The sequence below is a fragment of the Halichoerus grypus genome, chromosome 11, assembly GCF_964656455.1.
Source record: "Halichoerus grypus chromosome 11, mHalGry1.hap1.1, whole genome shotgun sequence".
Lineage (NCBI taxonomy): Eukaryota > Metazoa > Chordata > Mammalia > Carnivora > Phocidae > Halichoerus > Halichoerus grypus.
Window position 1 is genome coordinate 30,767,896 of NC_135722.1, and position 22,925 is coordinate 30,790,820.

General features: G+C 34.7%; 1 protein-coding gene across 1 annotated transcript in view; it reads left to right on the forward strand.

The window, feature by feature from the left end:
• Positions 1-22,925, forward strand: part of KIF18A (kinesin family member 18A) — an 87,004-nt gene that overhangs the window by 16,265 nt on the left and 47,814 nt on the right. The window contains exons 4-11 of the mRNA XM_036109500.2: positions 3,381-3,485; positions 4,571-4,681; positions 6,328-6,525; positions 8,640-8,816; positions 10,872-10,946; positions 11,137-11,249; positions 16,670-16,832; positions 22,235-22,399. Of these exons, the coding sequence (XP_035965393.2) occupies positions 3,381-3,485; positions 4,571-4,681; positions 6,328-6,525; positions 8,640-8,816; positions 10,872-10,946; positions 11,137-11,249; positions 16,670-16,832; positions 22,235-22,399 (1,107 nt within the window). The remainder of the gene's footprint in view (positions 1-3,380; positions 3,486-4,570; positions 4,682-6,327; positions 6,526-8,639; positions 8,817-10,871; positions 10,947-11,136; positions 11,250-16,669; positions 16,833-22,234; positions 22,400-22,925) is intronic.

Consider the following 22,925-nt stretch of genomic DNA (forward strand, 5'->3'; position numbering starts at 1 on the left):
TTCGCGCGCGCGACTCCGCCGCTCGGGGTTTCCACCCCGGGGGTTGCAGTTCACCAGCGCGACCCTGGCGCACCGGGTTTCCGTCTCACTGGCTGCAGTTCGCATGTGTGCAACCGTCGCTCCGGGTTTCTGTCCAGGGGGCTGGGGTTCGCGGGCGCGCAACCCTGCCGCACTGGTTTTACACCCCGGGGGCTGCCCTAAAGTCCTTTCCCAACGCTACCGGTCTGCGAGTCTGTGCCCCGCCCGCAGCGCGCGAGGCTGTCACTCACCGACGGTGTAGGATCCCCACGTCCAGGCACCCTCCCGCTGCCGTTTATCCTCTGATATCTGCCCGCAGAATCACGGCTCTCCGCTTCGTACCTCAAAACCAACTGCCTGCGATATTCTGTTTGTAGAGATCCAGATCTTCTTACATCTCAGGCTGGTTTCATGGGTGCTCAGAGTGGTCTGGTAGATATCCAGCTCAATTCCGGGGACCAGTTGAAATAGGGTCCCCTACTCCTCCGCCATCTTTTCCCCCTCCCCTTTAGAAATCTTTAAGAAGTACCATGGCCCATTCAAACTATTCTGTCATATAGAATTTTCTTATGAATATATAAAATCATTAAAATTCCTGGTCTTAAGTATTTGTTACACATCTTACTCTTTTTCTGCGGAGTATTTTATTTTGGACTAATTTCTGATTAGCAAGATTAACACAAAGAACTTCCAGATACCCTTTATCCAGATCCCCCATATGTTAACATTTTACTATCTTTGCTTTCTCCCTCTGTATGTGTGTGTATCTATTTCTTTTTCTGAACTGTTTAAGTTACAGACTTGTAAAAACAGGACATTTTCTTAAATAACCACTGAATAGTTATCAAAATCAGGAAATTAACAATGATTGAACACCAGTACCTAATCTATAAATCTTAATAAGATTTTGCCAATTATTCTGATGATGCCCTTTATTGAAAAAGAAAATCTAAGATCATAAATTGCATTCAGTTGTTATATCTCTTTAGTCTCAATCTGGATTTTTTTTCTGTGTTTTATGTCACTGTCATAAAGCCCCTAATTTGGGTTAGTCAATGATTAGATTCAGGTTATGCACTGGCAGAAACACCATGGAAGTAATGTTGAGTTCTTATAGTAGCATGTCAAGAGGCTGGTATGGTTAGTTAGTCCCATTACTGGCTTTGTTAACTTTGATCCATTTCATTATGTTGGTCTTGGCAGAATTTCTGCACTATAAAGATACTACTTTACCCTTTATCCTCTTATTCCTCAAATTTTCATCTGTTACTATTGACATCCACTGATGATTCATGCCTAAATCAATTATTATTATGATGGTAGATAATAGTGATATTTAAATTCCATCATTTTGTCTACATTTATTCATTGGCTTTCTACTATATGGAAGAACTTTTCCTTTATTATATCAGTGTGGATTCATAGATTCTTAATATTATTTAATAGCTTATAATCCTTTTCCGAAATTATTTATTCGTATGCTCAAATTATGCTAGATTTGGCCAATCAAGGCTCCTTCATGCTGTCTCTTGGGTCCTCATTCTTTGAGGTCTTCTGCCCCCTTAGTAATAGGTGACATTCAACAAATCATAACTAGGATATAGGCACACTAACTTTTCATTCAGGTAGTGTTTCAGATACCAGTAAAGAAACAAATCCATGATTTTACTGCCTATTCATTTGTGGTATCAGAGAAAAAATTTCTGGTAGTCACAGCTCTCTTGTTGACAACTGGTAGTTTGGTTCCTACTGAGAAAGGTTCTTCACATTTCAAAAATTGGTTAAGATATGTATGTTGAGAAAAATTTTCTTGTCTACAGAACTTGGAAATAAAAGAGAAATAAAACTCATTTTCTATAGTTAAGTACTGAAAAAAATTGCTTTGAACTTAATTTGGTAAAGAACATAGCAATATTATTTATTTCTTCCTTAGACTCTTTTATAAATGGGCGAATTTTGAAATTTGGTTATTTTTATAATGTTTTTAACTGTTTTTTCTTTCTTTTAATCCGCCTTTGTTTTATTAATGGTAAGGCAATGTCTGATCTAATGGCTTTCCACTCAGGCTGTGCACCATACTTGGCTTATGGAGGTTTTTAAAAATAGACATGCCTAGGCCTCAACCCTTGGACATTTTAATTTAATAGGTCTGGATTGTGGCCGAGGCACCTATGTTTTTTAAAAGCTCCCAGGTGATTCTGATGTGTAGACTGGCTTGAGATTGGTTGTTCTAATTTTGTATTTTGTATGATTGAAATGGGTAAGGGGAAGCATTTGAAAAGTGACTACTGCTTATCAGAAAAATAAGAACCAAAAAATTACATCTTCATATTTTACTACTTTTAAGAGTTTTATTACATTTAAAAGTGGTTATCATTCATTGTAGAAAATCTTACCAGCAATGAAGTATCACTACAGACTATTTATTAGAACATGGAAATAACTTATACCAAATAATTCTTAAAGCCTAAGTCTGTATGCTTTTTTAAATCTTACCAGTTGTGATCATTTGGTTGGCAAGTAGAAAATTAAGTACCTTTAATAAATTTGTAAAAACAGATCAATAGTACTCTATACATTGTTTATAGAAATTACTAAAAAAATTGCTAAAAAATTACTAAAAAAGGAATTGCTTACAGAAATTACTGGGGGAAAAAATTTGCCAAAGACCTAAAATACAGATGTATATTCAGTGCCATGCAGTAGAATGAGGATATCTGGACTCCCATCCCTACAGTGCTATTACTTTTGTGACCATGAACAAATCACTTAACCTCCTAGGGCCTTAGTTCCTAAAGAGGGGGTAAAGGGGTCCTATTATGGGACTTATTATTAAGAATTGCATATTAAATTTAATGTAAATAAAGGAGAAATGAAATAAATACTGTCGATCCTTGAGTATGGGTTTTAACTCTTAAGCTCAAAAATTTAAAAAGTTTTGACTATTTGGACATCATGAAATAATAAACATCTTCAGTAAGAACCATGCCACCTCCATATAACTTACTAGAATTTCCCAAGACCATGTGTCCCATATACTTCCAGAAAATAGGAGAAGGCAATTCAAGCTATCTTATTTCTGTTTCACCGTAATCATCAAGTTAGGAATTATGGAGAGAGAGTGTAATGATTCCACCCTTAAATTTCAGTTGCAAACTGAAAACTCTTCTGTTTTTTCAGATGATAGAAAATTAATGACAACCTGAAATAGAAGGGGTGAGATGAATGCAAATGAGTTGCTGCTTACCTTTAAGATGTAATTCTAATACAATTTTAAGTCAGCAACATGTGTGATGTCACTATTATTTCAACATCAGTGCTAAAGCAGGGTTTTTTTGTTTTTTGTTTTGTTTTTCCTTAAGGTATATAATGAACAGATTCGTGACCTCTTAGTAAATTCAGGGCCACTTGCTGTTCGGGAAGATGCCCAAAAAGGGGTAGTCGTTCAGGGATTGACTTTACATCAGGTATGTTTATAAATTTCTTTTTCCTTATTGTAATAATAAGTGTGGTTATTTAGCCATTTACTTATTTTCTGTTGTGTTCAAGAAAGAAGAAAAATAATGAAGGGCAGAATTAAAATAATCAGAATATATCTTCAATATTATTTTGTTTTCCTTTGAAATAATTGAATGAGCTTTTCTCTTTGTAGTTGTTTTTGGGCAAGAGGGTTGGGGTTTTTTGTTTGTTTTTTTAGAGAGAGCAAGAGCTCAAGGGGAAGGACAGAGGGAGAAAGAGAATCTTAAGCAGGCTCTACACCCAGCATGGAGCCCAACATGGGGTTCAGTCTCACAACCCTGAGATTATGACCTGAGCCAAAATCAAGAGTCCAACGCTTAACTGACTGAGCCACCCAGTCACTCTAAATGAGCTTTTCTTTTAAAAATCTTGCAAATTTGAACTCTGTATTCTGCTTAATACATTTATATTTTATCTCCTCCAATAGATAAGATTTTATCTTTTATGTCTCATATAACACCAAAGAATAGTTGACCCTTGAACAATATGGGTTTGAGATGAACAGGTCCTCTTATATGCGGATTTTTTTTATAAATACAGTACACTATACAGTGGCTAACTGAGCATAATAAAATAAAATAAATACAGTACAGTACTGCAAGTGTATTTTTTCTTTCTTATGATTCTCTTCATAACATTTCCTTTTCTCTAGCTTCATTTATTGTAAGAATATAGTATATAATATATGTAATATACAAAATGTGTACTAATTAACTGTTCATATAATCAGTAAGGTTTGAAGTCAACAGTAGGTTATTAGCAAAACTTTTGGGAAGTCATAAGTTACATGTGGATTCTCAGTTGCCTGGAGGGGAGAGGTGTGTCAGCGCCCTGAACCCCCGCATTGTTCAAAGGTCAACTGTATATCTTTTGCTTAGTACTATGTAGGAAATATTTAATGGGATACAATTTATAGAATGCATTTTTACCTTTTATTTTATCTTTAAAAGTTTTTTTTCTTGTTAAAAGATTATTAAAAATTGTAAAGATAGATGCTATTTGTATGTTTTTCTTCCACTTAAAACTTCTCTAGCCCAAATCCTCAGAGGAGATTTTACAGTTATTGGATAGTGGAAACAAAAACAGGACACAGCATCCCACTGATATGAATGCCACATCTTCTCGTTCTCATGCTGTTTTCCAGGTAACAGGCCAGTAGACTATTGTTCTTAAAATTTAATTTAAAATAAACAAGGCCAAATTCACGTGGGGTAATTTTCATATATGCAAAGAAAATCCCTTCAGCTATCTGCTCCTTCCTCAGCATTTCCTTTATTTTGGAGCTTTGAAAAGATTTTATCAAGAATAATCAGAATTGAGATGATGTAAATCAGAAGTATAAATTTTTACTGTGTGAAGATACAGGATAATAAGGTGGTAGCGTTAAAGGGTTTTTTTCCTTGTGTTTTTTAGTTAGTGAAAATATTTAATCTTTCCTAAGGATAATCTTATATTTAGAACAAACCTTCTCTTTTTAGGTATAGATTTACAGAAGCAATAAATTGGGGAGATTCTTTTTTTTTTTTTTTTTTTAAAGATTTTATTTATTTATTTGACAGAGAGAGACACAGCGAGAGAGGGAACACAAGCAGGGGGAGTGGGAGAGGGAGAAGCAGGCTCCCCGCGGAGCAGGGAGCCCGATGCGGGACTCGATCCCAGGACCCTGGGATCATGACCTGAGCCGAAGGCAGTCGCTTAACCAACTGAGCCACCCAGGCGCCCCAAATTGGGGAGATTCTGATTCACTTTTTTAAAGATTTCATCATAGGGACCTTGCAAATACTTGCATTCCTTAAGGACATTGATTGCATTGATACAGTTCTTTTTAGGAATACAATTCTAGAAAGAGGTAAAGCATATGTTAGTAGCTATTATTTTTTGTAGTTTCTAGTCCTGTTAAAATCCAAATTATTTTATAGCTTCACTCTGGATTATGCTAGTATAACCCAATTTACAGTAAGAAATTGATATAGTTGAAAGAATTCATATCTGAGGCAGTCAAGTCATTCAGAAAGTCGCCAGCTCATAAAATTTTATTAATCCTTTATGTTCTTTCCACTAACTCTTCATTTATCAGTAGTCATAAGAGAAATGTTTATCTATGACACTGAAATTTCCCCAAAATGTCTTTAGACCCTGCCCTATACGAATATTAACAAAGATCTTTATAATGGAATAATAGCTAATCTTACCAATCTACTTAATTTATTTCAGTTAAACTACAAATTCAATAAATTATGCTTTACTCTAATGGGCTGAACATGACATGTATATTTTACTATTTTTTTTATGGGATATTTTCTTAATTACAACAATTTTGGGAATTAGAATACTCTTACACTTCAGTTTGGGTCAACATTAAAATTCAGCTTTCCTTGAGGAACAATTCCTGGAGACATGCACATTCTGACCACTGCCTTTGGTTTTTGGTTAGGAGCATTATTTCTAGAGTACCTGTGCCCCAACCACAACCTCTGATAATTCTATGATCTGGCACAGGGCTTACCGGAACACAAATGGCGGTTGTTTTGAGCTTCTGTCAGATCAGGAGTTATTTGCCCTCTAGTACATATATAGGAAATCTTTTCATTTTCGAGTTTTTTTCAACTTCCATAATTATTTCTGGTGTTCTTGGATATCAGCCAATCAGATTATTATAGTTTGTTCAGTTTGTTTTTAAAATGAAAATAATTTTGATTTCATGTTCTTTTAAAAATAAAGGGCATGTTTCCTTTTTAATTTTGTTAAATCTTATCCTCATTTTTCCTATTCTCCTGTAATTTCAAAAAGATTTATTTGCGACAACAAGACAAAACAGCAAGTATCAGTCAAAATGTACGAATTGCCAAGATGTCACTCATTGACCTGGCAGGGTCTGAGAGAGCCAGTACTACCAGTGCTAAAGGAGCCCGGTTTATTGAAGGCACAAATATCAATCGATCACTCTTAGCTCTTGGGAATGTTATCAATGCCTTAGCAGATACAAAGGTAGGTACTTTATGTTTCTTTATTTTAAGTATTTTGAAATATTGAAAAATGTGTAATTCCTAGGAAGTTACTACTTAAAATAATTTTGTTTTAAATATCTGTTATATACCAAATTTCAAGAATATATCAGTAATATTTGGATAGAGCAAAGACTGTAGAAAGTCTATGATACCAAAGCTATGTTTGGTTTGGTTTGGCTTAGTTTTAATTTCCAGTTTTATAATCAGAATTTGTTGAAAGAAATGTATTGAATATCATATTGATAGTTAATATTCTATGGTACTTTCTCATCACTTATTTTAAACCTGATTAATAAAATGACCATTTAGTGATCACTACACAACAAGCATAATTGAATTGGGATAAATACAAAAACTGCATTTTAGGAAAACAAATTCTGTTCTGATTAGTATTTTATATACTATAAAATTGGGTTAAATATTAAGAGTTAATTTTTCTTCAGATGAGGGGCTTAAGATATAAAATATAATTAAATCATCTAATAGTATAATGTTTATTAGATGCTTTTAGGCCATTTAAAAATATTTTACATCTACTATATGCCAGAGTGCTTACTAGAACACAGCATATTTGACAATTTCTGTGTTGGTAAAACTGACTTCCTTTTTTTTTTTTTTTTAATTAAAATGTGATCATTAATTTAAGTTGAAGACAGGTTCAAGCTTTAAGAAATTTCTGTATTTAGGAAAATACAAGTCAACGAATGCTAGGAAAATGTTGTATTTTGAATTAGTAAGAGTATATTAAAATGATTTGGGAAGTCTTTTTTAAAAAAGATAAATTCCTGAAATCATGTAAAAGCAAAGATGTCCTCTATATTCTAAGTTAAAATCTCAAACATGTAAGCAGACAGTATGGTATAGAGACTGGTTTTCTAAACTTAAGCCATTTATAGCATTTTTTCCATACCAACTTAATTTTTTTTTAATTTTTTATTGTTACGTTAATCACCATACATTACATCATTAGTTTTAGATGTAGTGTTCCATGATTCATTGTTTGTGCATAACACCCAGTGCTCCATGCAGAACGTGCCCTCTTTAATACCCATCACCAGGCTAACCCATCCTCCCACCCCTCTCCCCTCTAGAACCCTCAGTTATACCAACTTAATTTTTAATAATTGACTCCTATTGAGTCATTTATGAGTCCGTGTTTAATGCATGTCTTGTACATATCAAATCATTTCAAGTTAACACCAGCAGCGTGCATTCCACACTATTTGGGAAACACTGCTATGGTGGAAAGCACAGTACTCCTGGGAGCTGGGACACCTAGGGCCTATTTCTAGCCCTGAGTTATCAGCCATGTTACCTGAAGCAAGTCATTTCACTTTTTGTTTAGCATCCATTTTTCTCTTCTGTAATGTGAAAGATTTACATTGTATAACATAAGGTTGCTTTCAGCTTAACATTATAATGTTCTGTTTTTAGGGAAGTTATGCTTTTTGGAAAATTTTTTACTTTAAAATCAGAACTGTATCTTTTAAGTAAAGGAAAACCTAGAAATATAAGTTCTCTTAGAGCTGTGTTGTCCTTTCAGACAAAGTCTCTGTAAGATTATAATTTTAATTTACTTTGTATCCATGTTAGCTAATTATTTAATGAGAGAAATAGCTCTCTGCCGTGCAGGATTCTTATTATTCCTATAGTAGATTTGAATAGGGCATACATTGCTTTTGTATTTTAATTTCTTTTTAAATAATGGAGATTTTTTTATATGAACATTTTGTTTCTGATAAAGAAAAGTTAATATGGAAAGATTTTGTTAACTATACCCCACACTCAGTTTTCCCAGTTGTTAACATCTCACATTTATTTGGTATACTTACCACAACTGATGAACCAATATTGATGTTTTTTTATTAACTAAAGTTTATATTTATTTAGATGGGAATATAATCTTTAAGTAGGATATTTGTTTTATATATTCACTCAGTAGTTCCATAAGATTCATTATCATCATTTCGATCACCAATTATATCGTAAGTCTGGGCAAAGTTGGGCAGTGCTTAAATTCTTAGAGTGAAGTGATAGCAGGTTTGAATTTAAATGTGGAAAATGACATAAGAATTCTTTTTTTTGTTCTTTCAGAGAAAGAATCCGCATATTCCTTACAGAAATAGTAAGCTCACTCGCTTGTTAAAGGATTCTCTTGGAGGAAACTGTCAAACTATAATGATAGCTGCTGTTAGTCCTTCCTCTGTGTTCTACGATGACACGTATAACACTCTTAAGTATGCTAACCGTGCAAAGGACATTAAATCTTCTGTAAGTGTGTTTAGTCTGCCTTTGTTGTAAGGGCATTGGATGTATACTATTTTTATAACTTTAAAAAATGTTAATTAGAGTTGTATTTTTACTAAGGAATTAGCAAACAGGGTTAGAAATGTCTTTATTAGCTTGGTTAATTGAGCATTAACTTGGACAATTAAACCATTAAGCATCTTGATTACATATATAATAGATACTATTATTTAGTCTTTTGGGAACTAGGATGCTTTAGTGCCTTTCTTCCTAACCTTTTTCATATCATGGCACATGATATTTTGATGGCACACTGGAATAATTGGTCAGAGCTTTAGCACATTTGTTACAGCCAAGGATAATGTTATCTGCTTTAACTTAGCACCACCCCTTTCTACCTGAAAACCTTGGACATGTTAGGTAATCTCTCCAAGCCTCAGTCATTTCATCTGTAAAATAGATATATCTGCCTCAGTTTATAAAGTAAATAGCCCTTTTAAAATAATTCATAATATTGATGTAACCAATCTCTATATAGCTCTAACGATATAATAATGATTGGTTAGGTCAGTATTTTTGCCAGTAATTTGGGGTGACTAAAAAAATATAAGTCAACCATGATGTATTTTTAAAATCGCAGGATCTCAGGGTCAGAAAAAAACAAGAGTTTAAGTGGTATAATGGCTTCTGCTGTTTACCCCTCTGCTACTCCCACTGTATGAAGATGAGCAGGTTATTGTCTTTCTTTTTTTTTTTTTTTTTTTTTATTATGTTAGTCACCATACAGTACATCATTAGTTTTTGATGAAGTGTTCCATGATTCATTGTTTGCGTGTAACACCCAGTGCTCCAAGCAGTATGTACCCTCCTTAATACCCATCACCGGGCTAACCCATCCCCCTCACCCCCCTCCCCTCTAAAATCCTCAGTTTGTTTCTTGGAGTCCAGAGTCTCTCGTGGTTCGTCTCCGCCTCCGATTTCTCCCCCTTCATTTTTCCCTTCCTTCTCCTAATGTCCTCCATGCTATTCCTTATGTTCCACAAATAAGTGAAACCATATGATAATTGACTTTCTCTGCTTGACTTATTTCACTTAGCATAATCTCCTCCAGTCCCATTCATGTTGATGCAAAAGTTGGATATTCATCCTTTCTGATGGCTGAGTAACATTCCATCATATATATGGACCACATCTTCTTTATCCATTCGTCTGTTGAAGAGCATCTCAGCTCTTTCCACAGTTTGGCTATTGTGGACATTGCTGCTATGAACATTGTGGTGCATATGTCCCTTCTTTTCACTACATCTGTATCTTTGGGGTAAATACCCAGTAGTGCAATTGCTGGGTCATAGGGTAGCTCTATTTTCAACTTTTTGAGGAACCCCCACACTGTTATTGTCTTTCTTAAAGAAATGTTCATATACTCTATATAATTAATTGGAAAAAGATATTCTCTATGGGTATGCAAAGCTTTTCACACGTTTTTCATGTAGTCCTTACAGCAACCCACTGAGGAAGGCTCTACTTTACAGTTGAGGAATCCCATGCTCAGAATTTTAAGTACCAAATTCTAAATCAGTTAAGTGAGAAGTGGACAGGGCCTCGAAATCAAGTATTTGAACTTCTGTTTGATGTTCTTCCACTATTCCGTAGCTGCCAAGGAGCCCATACAATTATAAAAAGGATAAAATGTAATAACTCATTAAAAACTAGTGAACTTAGAAATTATTGAAACTTAAAATTATCTCTAAATTTCTTAAAAGTCAGAGGAAAAAGAAAGTGGGCAATTTTAATTATAATGTGAAGAATGCTTTGTAAGTTCTTAAAACTACCTTTTCTCAGATAGTAAGATAATTTCTTTATAATTTCATTTATTTTATAAATGTGCTCAGCATATCCTCTTGTTATAGATTTTGAACATAAGTGTAATTGATCATGATTGTCACATGATTGTAATTGTCACAAATTCTGAATTCATAGAGCTGAATTAATAAGGATATAATGCCATTTTTTTGTATATATAGTTATGTGATTATCTCTCTATACATAATGCAATCATAATTTCTATCTTTTTAACAGTTGAAGAGCAATGTTCTTAACCTCGACAATCATATAACTCAGTATGTAAAGATCTGTAATGAGCAAAAGGAAGAGGTATGTCTAATTTCCCTTAGTTCCTCATTTATGGGATTCTGCAAACTTAATTGCCTAAAAATTTGACATTTTTTCCTATTACAGTTGAAAATCTGGCATGTTCAGTTATTTTTCACAGCTAAAATTTTTCTGTAGCCATGTATAATAGAGATAAATAATTTGTATTTTAACTAGTGTTTCTCTCTACTAGATCTTAATGTTAAAAGAAAAATTAAAAGCCTATGAAGAACAGAAAGCCCTTACTGAGGAAAATAACAAAGCAAAATTAATGATTTCAAACCCTCAGGAAAAAGAAATTGAAAGGTAAAAATGACATTAAGATCTCACTTTGAGGATTTTATGTTATCATCATTTGTTGTATGTCTTTATATATTCTCAACTGAATTCAGGAAGCCACTGACTACTGCTCTTTATATTTTGCACACTTTGGAGATCAGATCATTTTATTTTATTTATTTATTTTTTTTTTAGTTCTGGTGGTCACCTCCCAAGCTCTAGTGTTTATACTTTTTTTTTTTTTAAGATTTTATTTATTTGAGACAGAGAGAATGAGAGAGAGAGAGAGAGCACATGAGAGGGGGGAGGGTCAGAGGGAGAAGCAGGCTCCCCGCCGAGCAGGGAGCCCGATGCGGGACTCGATCCAGGGACTCCAGGATCATGACCCGAGCCGAAAGCAGTCGCCCAACCAACTGAGCCACCCAGGCGCCCCAGGAGATCAGATCATTTTAATATGTGATTGTGATTATACCAGGACTTAGGTATAAGATGGAGAAAGTAAGGCCAATTATGTCACTTAAGAAATTAGTTTTTTAGCAGTTTTCATATTTTTCTTCTCAGGTATCTTATTCCATTCAGGCTGTTGTAACAAAATACCACAGACTGGTCTCTTATAAACAAAACAAACAAAATTATTTCTCATAGTTCTGGAGGTTGGAAGTCCCAAGATCAGGGGGCTGGCATAGTTGGGTGAAGGCATTTCTTTCAAGCTGAAGATTTCAATGCCTGAATCCTCATATGGACTCTGGGAGCCTCTTTTTAAGGTTACTAATCTCATCCACGGCGGGGGGGGGGGGGGGGGGGGGGTTCTGCTCTCATGAACTGATTACCTCCCAAAGGCCCCACCTCCTAATACCATCACCTTGCATGTTAGGTTTCAACATAGAAATTTTGGGTAACAAACATTTAGGCAGTCTCATCTGGCATAATATCATTATTTGTATAATTCATATAAATTTTATCTACCTTTTCTTGACTATGTATAACTCTAATAATTCATGTATTTAGTTTGTTTAGTTAATTATTTGAAGGGACATCTATGAGTGATATAAATTAATATAGAATTTTGATAAATTCCAACTAAGCTTTTTAACAGGTAAATTTTTAAAAAAGAAAGTTGTTAATACAATATTCACAAGTACTTTTCCCCTAAGCAGTTCAGATAATTTTCCAAATTGTCCCAATGGAATACTAGTTCAAAAGCTGTGAATCTTGAGTAGTTCTAAGAAGGCAATAAGAAATTCCTGGATCAAACGAATTTGGAAATTACTTCTTATTTAAGGAATCTAGGTGTTTTCCAAAGTACGTCAGTTTATTAAAGGCTCTGAGAGGTCTTGTAATAAAGGAATCTGTCCAAACTCGATTAAAGTTCAGTGAAGTTAAACTTATTTTATATTCTCCAGAGCCAATGTTCTGTTATCACTAGTATGAAAAACTAACCACAACTTAAACCAATGATTATTCACACCGTTTTGGAACTCTAGAGTTTATAGCGGTGTCTTGATATACATAAGGAAGACTAGTGAATGGTGACTTTCAACCTAGTTTCAGATACAACACCTTTTTTAAATTTGGATTTGTATATTGAAGTTTACATAAAATATCCTTGATTTGAAAAAAATATTTTTTGACTCAGTTGACCCCAAATGCTAAGTAATTAATACTTCTGATAATAATGCTTTAGTTTTGTAGATGGCTTTATAGTTTTTGATGATTTTTATGCCCATATTAATCTGATCACTCCAACAATCCTTTGAAATTTGAAGTGGGATATTGTTTTCTCAAAGATAAAGCAAGAACTATAAATCATCTCTTTCAAATATTAATCTTTTTCTTCCAGACTGTGCTATTTTACAAATATCTTAAAGAGGTAATTAAACAGTTATTTCTATCAATGACAATCAGTTTTTCATATAGCATAAAGTTGACCTATATATTGTTATAGTACCAGAGCTCTGTTTATGCTGGAAATTTTCTAAAATAGGTTATTTTCTTGTTAATCCCTCCAACAACTGGTTGTCAAAATAAAATTGTTACATTTATGATGCTTTTTGTTATATCCCACCAATCTTACAGTGCCTTTTTTTTTTTTTTTAAAGATTTTATTTATTTATTTGAGAGAGAGTGAGCAACAGAGTGCACAAACAGGGGGAGCAGCAGAAGCAGAGGGAGAAGCAGGCTTCCTGATGAGCAGGGAGCCCGATGCAGGGCTCGATCCCAGGACCCTGGGATCATGACCTGAGCCGAAGGCAGTCGCTTAACCGACTGAGCCACCCAGGCACTTACAGTGACCTTTGAAAAATAAATGAAGTGAAAGTCATTCCTTGTTACACAGTTTAACTTATCAAAGAGAGCTTTTAACTGACATATTATTAGTTGTTGTTAGGTTTCATTTTTTTTTTAATTTTATTATGTTATGTTAGTCACCATATAATACATCATTAGTTTTTGATGTGGTGATCCACGATCCATTGTTTTCGTATAACACCGGTGCTCCATGCAGTACGTGCCCTCCTTAATACCCATCACCAGGCTAACCAATCCCCTCTCCCCCCTCCCCTTTAAAACCCTGTTTGTTTCTCAGAGTCCATAGTCTCTCATGGTTCATCTCTGCCTCCGATCCCCCACCCTTCATTTTTTCCTTCCTTCTCCTAATGTCCTCCATGCTATTCTTTATGTTCCACAAATAAGTGAAACCATATGATAATTGACTTTCTCTGCTTGACTTATTTCACTTAACATAATCTCCTCCAGTTCCATCCATGTTGATGTAAAAGTTGGGTATTCATCCTTTCTGATGGCTGAGTAATATTCCATTGTATATATGGACCACATCTTCTTTATCCATTCATCTGTTGAAGGGCATCTCTGCTCTTTCCACAGTTTGGCTATTGTAGACATTGCTGCTATGAACATTGGGGTGCATATGTCCCTTCTTTTCACTACATCTGTGTCTTTGGGGTAAATAACCAGGAGTGCAATTGCTGGGTCATAGGGTAGCTCTATTTTTAATTTTTTGAGGAACCTCCACACTGTTTTCCAAAGTGGCTGTAGGTTTCATTTTGTTAATCAAATGTGGGATTGGCCCACATGCAACCAGATATTCTTTTGTTGATGCAAGTTTAAAAACAAATTTAAAGAAAATTAAAGAAGTCACCAGCTGCTCAAACGTGGACTTACTGCTTGCATGGAATTGTTCAGCGCTATTTAACCAGATCTAGTTACCAGTTAAAACCTCAGTAGACTTTTCTGCAGTTGACGGCTTCAAGTCATTGAACCTTTCCTTCTGAGAAAATGATTCAAGAGGGAGATGGCCTGAGCTAGGAAATAAAACAGTAAAAACTTTAGAGTTTTAATCTGTGCAACATATTATTTAGCATAATTTCCTTGTATATTATAAAGAAGCTGTGAATATCAGATTATATACCCCATAGCCTTTGTCATTTTTCCTCCATCGAGCCCCGCACCAGGCTCCCTCAGCGGGAAGCCTGCTTCTCCCTCTCCCTTTGCCTCCTCCTCTGCCTTCTTGTACTCTCTCTCTGTCAAATAAACAAGTAAAATCTTTTTAAAAAATTAAAAAAAAAAAAAAGGAAAGATAATATCCAAGAAGAAATCATAAAAAGAAAGTACAGTTGTTCTTTATACAAAGTAACTATAAAACTTCTCTTGTGACTGTATCGAGAAAATTGTGTAGAATTTAATAATCATCATGTATCCCCTAAAATCATAGGCAAAGATTTTTATTACTAGTTACTTGAATGTTTTAAATGACTAGAAAATAGTTATTAGTCAATTCCTTAGGACTCTTTACTGTTTTAAAATGATAGATTTTTTTTTTTTTTTAATGGAGATCTCTAGAAACCTTTGATACTTCCTTTTCTTCCATCCTAATCGGTAAACCCCACCAACTAAAATAAGTCTGGACCACAAAATTACAAAATTGACAAATATTTAACTCTGTCCTTAGATAAAATGTTTTAAAAAAAACTAAGAAATTATCTTTGAGAATAACCTAAAGATAACTTATCAATTCATTTACTGGCATTAGCGTGTTGTAATATAATACAATGAAATTGCAATGTCCATACATACTTCCTATGAAATATTTATCAGTTTGACAAAACTGCAGTAAAGTCGATGTATTGTGGTTTATAGTCGTTCCCAATAGAGTTTCATTAAGAACTACTGACGTAAATTGGCAGTGTTTTTACCACAGATCCTTACAAATATATCTAAAATTTTGGCTGAAGAACATTTATTTTTATTTTTATTTTTTTTTATTATTATTTTTTTTTTTATTTGAGAGAGAGAGAATGAGAGAGAGCGAGTACATGAGAGGGGGGAGGGTCAGAGGGAGAAGCAGACTCCCTGCCGAGCAGGGAGCCCGATGCGGGACTCGATCCCGGGACTCCAGGATCATGACCTGAGCCGAAGGCAGTCGCTTAACCAACTGAGCCACCCAGGCGCCCAAGAACATTTATTTTTAAATGCATATAATTTGTTACAGTTTTATTTTAAAGGCTTCACAGTTAATTTTTCTTTGAGAGCTTTGTATATGACTGTCCATACTGTTACTGTAGGTCAGACCTGATCTGTGATTTAAAAACATAAATATATATTTATAAAATTAGAATATTGCTGTGACCAATGTTCTGCTGACCCTGGAGGATGCAGAATTGCAGGTTCCTTTTAGGCCTTGCATAGATTGTTTTGAGCTTGAGGTCTTTATGCATCTGGAGGAGATTGAGTCAAATCCCCCAACTTTGATTCTCCAAATCTTCATCGCCCTTTGGAGGAAAGACACCAGAGTGGCTTTTCTAGGTTTACCATATTGCAAACTTGGTTGTTTTGGGTCCTGGCAATGTCAGCTGACTCTTAGCCAGGCTGTAGGGGGTACCTAACCGTATGGTGTGTTTTCACTGTAACAAATTCTAAAACTAAAAACTGGCTATCTCACTTTCCCTAGGGGGCCATGGAGGCGCCATATGATTAGGCCACCCACTGCTTGTTTCTTCACAGTTAGCCAAAATCAAAACAACACACAGTACTGTGTTGCTTTGGGGGCCTTTTAACTGGGATTGTACAGGTTCAAATTATCATCCTTTTCCTACAAACATAATATTTTATTTCTGCTAAGCAGCTGGATTACATAGACAAAATAGAGTATATTAGTTATATAATTATGACTTACATAGAGAGTCCTTATAATACCTATATCTTTTAACAATATGATCTTCCTTGGAGAAGAAAAAGAATACAGTAAAAATGAAGTTAATATCCTTTTCCAAACAGTTTTGTAATTTAATAGGAAGCAGTCACTAACCTATTTGCTGTTTGTCATTGAGTCTAATTCTATGAGTGATATATATTCTTTTGTTCATTTATTTGTTAAATAAATTTATTTCACAAAATTAGTCAGATTCTGTAATGTGTTTTATATTTGGTAGATTTCAAGAAATTCTGAACTGCTTGTTCCAGAATCGAGAAGAAATTAGGCAAGAATATCTGAAGTTGGAAATGTTACTAAAAGAAAATGAACTTAAATCATTCTATCAACAACAGTGCCACAAGCAAATTGAAATGATGTGTTCTGAAGACAAAGTAGAAAAGGTATTTATAATTAAATTTTAGACATGTAAACACATGGGGACTTCTAATTCTATAAATGTGATAGATAATGTTATTTAATTACCCATTCACTATGAACATCTGGAAATGCTGGAGGAAATGTATCAAACATTGTTTTAAATTCATAGTTAAGTGTGCAAGACAGAAAATTAAATTCCTAAGTGTCAGAAAGAAAAAGGAAACCAAATAAAACAAAATCTCAACTGCAATTGTTGCTTCTGTGAGAGTTGATGGAACACTTAACATGAAGTTAACACCCTCACTGTTGGGTACCAAAGGTTGGGCAGTGGGAGCCGTAAACCCTGGATGCAGGCAGTAATTTACAACTTAGACCAATTGCAGATCTTTTTTTCCAGGAAAGAATATTTTATCACTGACATTGTTAGAATTTCCATTGCATGGTGCTGAGAAGGGCAGACCATCTTTTACTCATTTTTATTATTTCATGCAGTAGTACACTGCCCTCCCTCCGTCCACACACGCAGACCTCTCCCAATATCCTACCCTTGATGTACACCACTTCTTAGGCAAGGGACCCAAGGGAGACAGGGTGTTAAAAATGGCAGACCCTACATAAAACTGGGAACCTCAGAGGCCTGTACTCTTCGTATTGGTAGTACACCATGAAGAAACATCTTCCCAATCAGCACAGAAAGATAAGGAACCATGCCTAGGGTAAGAAAAAGTCTCACTTAAAGACTTAACTATTGGGGCACCTGGGTGGCTCAGTTGGTTAAGTGTCTGACTCTTGATCTCAGCTCAGGTCTTGATCTCAGGGTCATGAGTTCACACGATGCTGGGCATGGAGCCTACTTTAAAAAAATTTCAAAAGAAAAAAAAAGATGTTAAAGACTGCCATTATAGATATTCTTTCCAAGGATTTGAGGTTTGAATTTTTATAATCCATGTGTTTTATTTAGTAAAACCTTAAAGTGAGAAAATAACATAGAAAATGGTATCAGAGCAGCAATAATCTTTGGGGAACTGGGCAGAGCAATACAGAATCAGCCTAGTGAAACAGACCCTCAGTTCAAATCACTAATGAGAACCCACTGTCCAAATTTAAAAAGCACATGGTGAAACAGTCCACCATAATCAAGTCAGCAGATTTGGCAAATAATGACAGATTTCCCAAAATTTCAAACACTTGAGCAATCTGATAAAAACTATAAAAAAGACTAAAGATGTCAAAGAAGGAATTAATGATAAAGGAATTCAACATCAAAAGAAAACAAAAAGAAAACACACAAAAGGAAAACATACGAAACATACAAAAAGAAAAAAAATGAAACTTCCAGAAATTAAAGATTTATTCACTGAAATTTAAAAGTTCACTTTATAGGTACAATGCTAGGTAGTGTTTAAATACTTTACATGCATTAACTCAATTCTCAGAAAACCCTATGAGAGGGGTGCCTGGGTGGCTCAGTCGTTAAACGTCTGCGTTCGGCTCAGCTCATGATCCCGGGGTCCTGGGATCGAGCCCCGCATTGGGCTCTCTGCTCGGCGGGAAGCCTGCTTCTCCCTTTCCCACTCCCCCTGCTTGTGTTCCCTCTCTCGCTGTGTCGCTCTCTGTCAAATAAATAAATAAAATCTTTAAAAAAAAAAAAAAAAAACTATGAGAGATGTAATATTATTCTCATAATTAAGATGAGGAAACCTGAGCACAGAGAAGTCATCTTGCTCAGGGTCACACAGCTCATAGATGTCAGACCTATGATTTGAACTCAAGCAAGTTGATTCCAGAGCCTATTATTTCTATTCTTTTTTGTGCGTTAGATAAGCTGAAGAGACTAATTCTGGGTATTGGGAGACCTGAGGAAATCCTATCGAATATAGGATAAAAAGATAGCAAATGTGAACAAGATGTTGTTGCCTGAAGGACAAACTGAAAAGTCATGTGTTCTTTTTTTTTCTTTTTTAAGATTTTATTTATTTATTTGACAGACAGCTAGAGAGGGAACAGAAGCAGGGGGAGCGGGAGAGGGAGAAGCAGGCTTCCCACTGAGCAGGGAGCGGGAGATGCTGGGCTCGATCCAAGGATCCTGGGATCATGACCTGAGCTGAAGGCAGACGCTTAACGACTGAGACACCCAGGCGCCCTGCATGCATTCTTCTAATAGTTATTCTGAAGGAGGTATATTAATGCAAAAGGGGAGAGGATAATATGCAAAGTTTCAGGCTTAGAATTTTCTAGGACTAATAAAATGTCAATAAGATGTAATTTCAAGAAGCAGGAGATCTAAGCAGGATAAAAAATAATGTAAACCTGGATGTATGCAACTCCAGATCACCAAAGAGCAGAAAAATAAACATTTTAATAATTGTTCCCCCCAGTTTTGTTGTTCATTGGTGATAAGCTTAATTTTATTTTTATTTCTTTTTTGAAAATAGTTACACAGGTAATACATAAGATACATTTGCATATTACTTATTAAAAAGCTGGCTCTTATAAATAATTTTCTGGTCCTCTTAGACCACCACCCCAAAATGTGTTTCTCCTTTACCTACCTTCCCATAAGTAACAATTATATATAAAAATTTTACATTTTTTTAATGTCTGAAAGCCATCAAATTTTAAAGAGTGCTTTAAAAAACTAGCATTTCAGTTTTTACTCAGACTATGAAATTGCAGAGTATGATATGCTAAGAAATTAATCATAAAGTATTCATTAATATATCATTGATGCCAGTTTATCAGTAGCTATTAAACTATACTATCAAAATTAGTAATTTACTTACTGAGTATGCATTTATTATGCCTTATCTTATTGAAAATGCCTTTTTTAAAAACCACTTTAATAAGATTTGATTGACATACCAAAAATATGAGTACTTATTAAGACAGAGTAGGAGAATGGGTTTGGCTGGGTTTTTAAAAAATTTTTTCTGTTTGCATCTATATTCTGCTTAATAGCCTTTTTTCGACCTACTTGCCTTTTAGAATTTCTTACTTTTCGTCATTTCAATCTATATATTCCAATTCTTATAGCTATTCTTATGAGAGTAGGTAAGCAATGGAGATAAAACCTCAAGTGTATTGGTTGTAATTAAATTACTGAAAAACATAGGAAGACATCTATAGAGATTGAGGTGTTTTTGTTGGTGGCAGTTTTCGTTTTGTTTTTTACATGCTAAAGTATCAAACTATAGTTTTACTAAATTGCCTGCTAGGGCAAGGAATTTTATATCTGTCTTGGATCCTGTCCAAAAGTGGTTTATTATCAGAAGCGCTAGAAGAACCTCATAACATTGACTCAGACATAAATGGTTCTAGAGGATAGACTCTGAGATTAGAATTAAAGTGAAGCTCTTGGGTAATTTTATGGCCATATAAAGGTAATCTGCAAATTATTTTTAGCCAAATAATGAGTTTACTATGTTAGCGGTCCTTTTGCACAAAGCAGTAGTAACACCTAAATTTTAGAATTATTTGTCTGTTCTCACTCAAGAAGTTTTGTGATGTTCTGGGGATTTTGTTAATTAAATATATAAAGCTCTTTTAAAACCTTAATGGGAAGCATTTGCTTTAATGTCAGGGTTTAACATGCATATTTTAGCATTTATCCCCAGACACTTATTTGCTATTTATTTCAGAACAATGATTCAATAGGAATACCCTGATGGAAAATGTCCCCCTAGAGAACCATCATAAAGGATCCACTTGATGGACATTTTTTTTTTAAAGATTCTGTTTATTTTGAGAGAGAGAGTGTGTGCATGTGAAGGAGGGAGGGGCAGAGGTAGAGAGAGAATCTCAAGCAGACTCCACACTGAGCTCAGAGCAAGACTGTGAGATCACTACCTGAGCCAAAATCAAGAGTTGGACACTTAACCAGCTGAGCCAACCAGGTACCCATTGATGGACATTTAGAAGTAAAAACTCAAAAACATACTTTTGGGAGTTTTCAGTTAAAAACTTTTTGGTATTAAATATTAGCTGCCATGAGAGCCTTAGAGCATTTCCTGCCCTGGTTTCTAAGAGTTCCTACAACATTTATAAATATTAAAGCAAAGTAAAGATAATGTGATTTAACTGTCTTCCTTCAGGCAGGTACAATACTTTTATGTTCATTTTCAGATGAGGTGACTAAAGATCCACTGAGATTAACTTGCCTAAGTTTTCACACCTCCTGAATAGCAGAAGAAAGTGAAGAGGCTACATATCCTACCTTCTGTTATAGTAGTGGGTCTACACTTCAGGTCTCAGGACCCCTTACTGTTTGAAAAAAAATATTTAGGACTAAAAGAGCTTTTATTCATATGAATTCCAACTACCAATATTCCTATACGAAATATTCAAACTGAAACTTATAAAAATATATTTATGTATTAATTTTAAAACCATTAGCTCATTGCATAACGTAAGTAACACTTTAATGAAAAATAATTACGTTTTCTAAAGCAAACAAAAAGAGGTAGTGAGAAGAGTTTCATTGTTTCACATTTTAGCAAATTTCTTTAATGCCTGGCTTTTCCCCAAAATTTTAATACATGTTTTATAAAATATAGTAAGGAAGAAGGACTTATCTTAAGGAGGTCTTTGACCAAGTTCAAGGTAGTCCCTGCTCTTTTTTTCTTTCATATAATTCCCTACTTCCAAAACCAGCTACAGGTGCTTTTTTCTAATCTGGGGATCGATTATTTCAAGTCCAGCCATCATATCTGATGATTTTTTAGTTCAGTATCTGTTTTCAAATAACCCAAAGAGATCAAGCTGTTCAGCTCACAGTTCCCATGATAGTGTGCAAGACCGTTGGGATAAGAAATCAAAAGGCCAGATTCATGCCTACATAAAATACCAAAAATATTCAGAATACCCATTATGGATCCTGAATTAACCATCAGGTAAGATCAGATATTTATGAGCACTCTGATATAAGCTCTATTTTCTAACACTTGCACCAGCCTATCTATAGGCATTGTAGGCAAAATCAGAGCAGAGTTATTTCTTCACATCTTTCAGGTTGGAGGAAAGGAAAGAGTAGGACTTGCATCTGCTTTGATTTTGAGTAAAGAAATCATGGGAATTATCAGACCTTGTATGAACTTTTCAAATGCAGCATTTAAAGGAATGTATTTTAGTGCGTGCGCACACACACACATACACACACAAAGCTACAGTCTTCAGTTTGGCTGTTGTAATTCTTAAAGCCATAAACTCTCAACATGTAATTTTATAAAAATGACTCACAGCTCAATTTCCTATTTTCCTGCAACCAGGAGTATTGTGGAGATTTCAAAGGGGAAATAGCTTTAAGTACAAAAGTATAGCCTAACTTAATAGACTACAGTTGCACCCTTATGAGAAAATTTACTACTTTACTAATATCACATACATCAAATATCATAAAAATTAAGCTATTAAATGCATTATTTTTCAGGCCACTTGCAAACGAGATCATAGACTTGCAATGTTGAAAACTCGTCGCTGCTACCTAGAGAAGAAAAGAGAGGAGGAATTAAAGCAATTTGATGAGAATACTAATTGGCTCCATCGTGTAAAGACTGAAATGGAACTCTTAGGTCAAAATGGTCATATTCCAAAGGTAGGAATGTGTTTATGTATTCAGATTCATTTGTAAGAACTGAGCTCTTTAAACCCATTGTCTTTGTCATTGGGTATATATCTCTCCTAAGACAACTATTGTTCCATCTCTCTGAGATTTAGCTGACTTATTTTACCATTTACCTTTACTCATTTTACCTTCTCCTCCGTAATTACCAATAAATTTGCCTTTTCTGTACTTTCTGAAGAGTAAAGTTCTTTTAAGTTATTCTTAAGCGATTACATCCTTTGATGAGATAGCTTTTAAGTTAGAATAAAGTAATCAAACTGTACTTGAGGATTCATCATTTAGGTAATTTCAGTTTGTTTTAATACTTGAGGTTTTGTGGAAAAATAGTTTTAAACGTGGTCACCCTTACTTGTATCATAGCTAACAAAAGCTGATTTGAAAGTTGTATGTGTGTGTGTGCATATAGGTACTAAACTGAAGATATTCCACCTAGAATGGCAAAAGATTATGAAGAGTAGTGATGGGTAATGGTGGTTAATGGCTGAATCAGATAAGA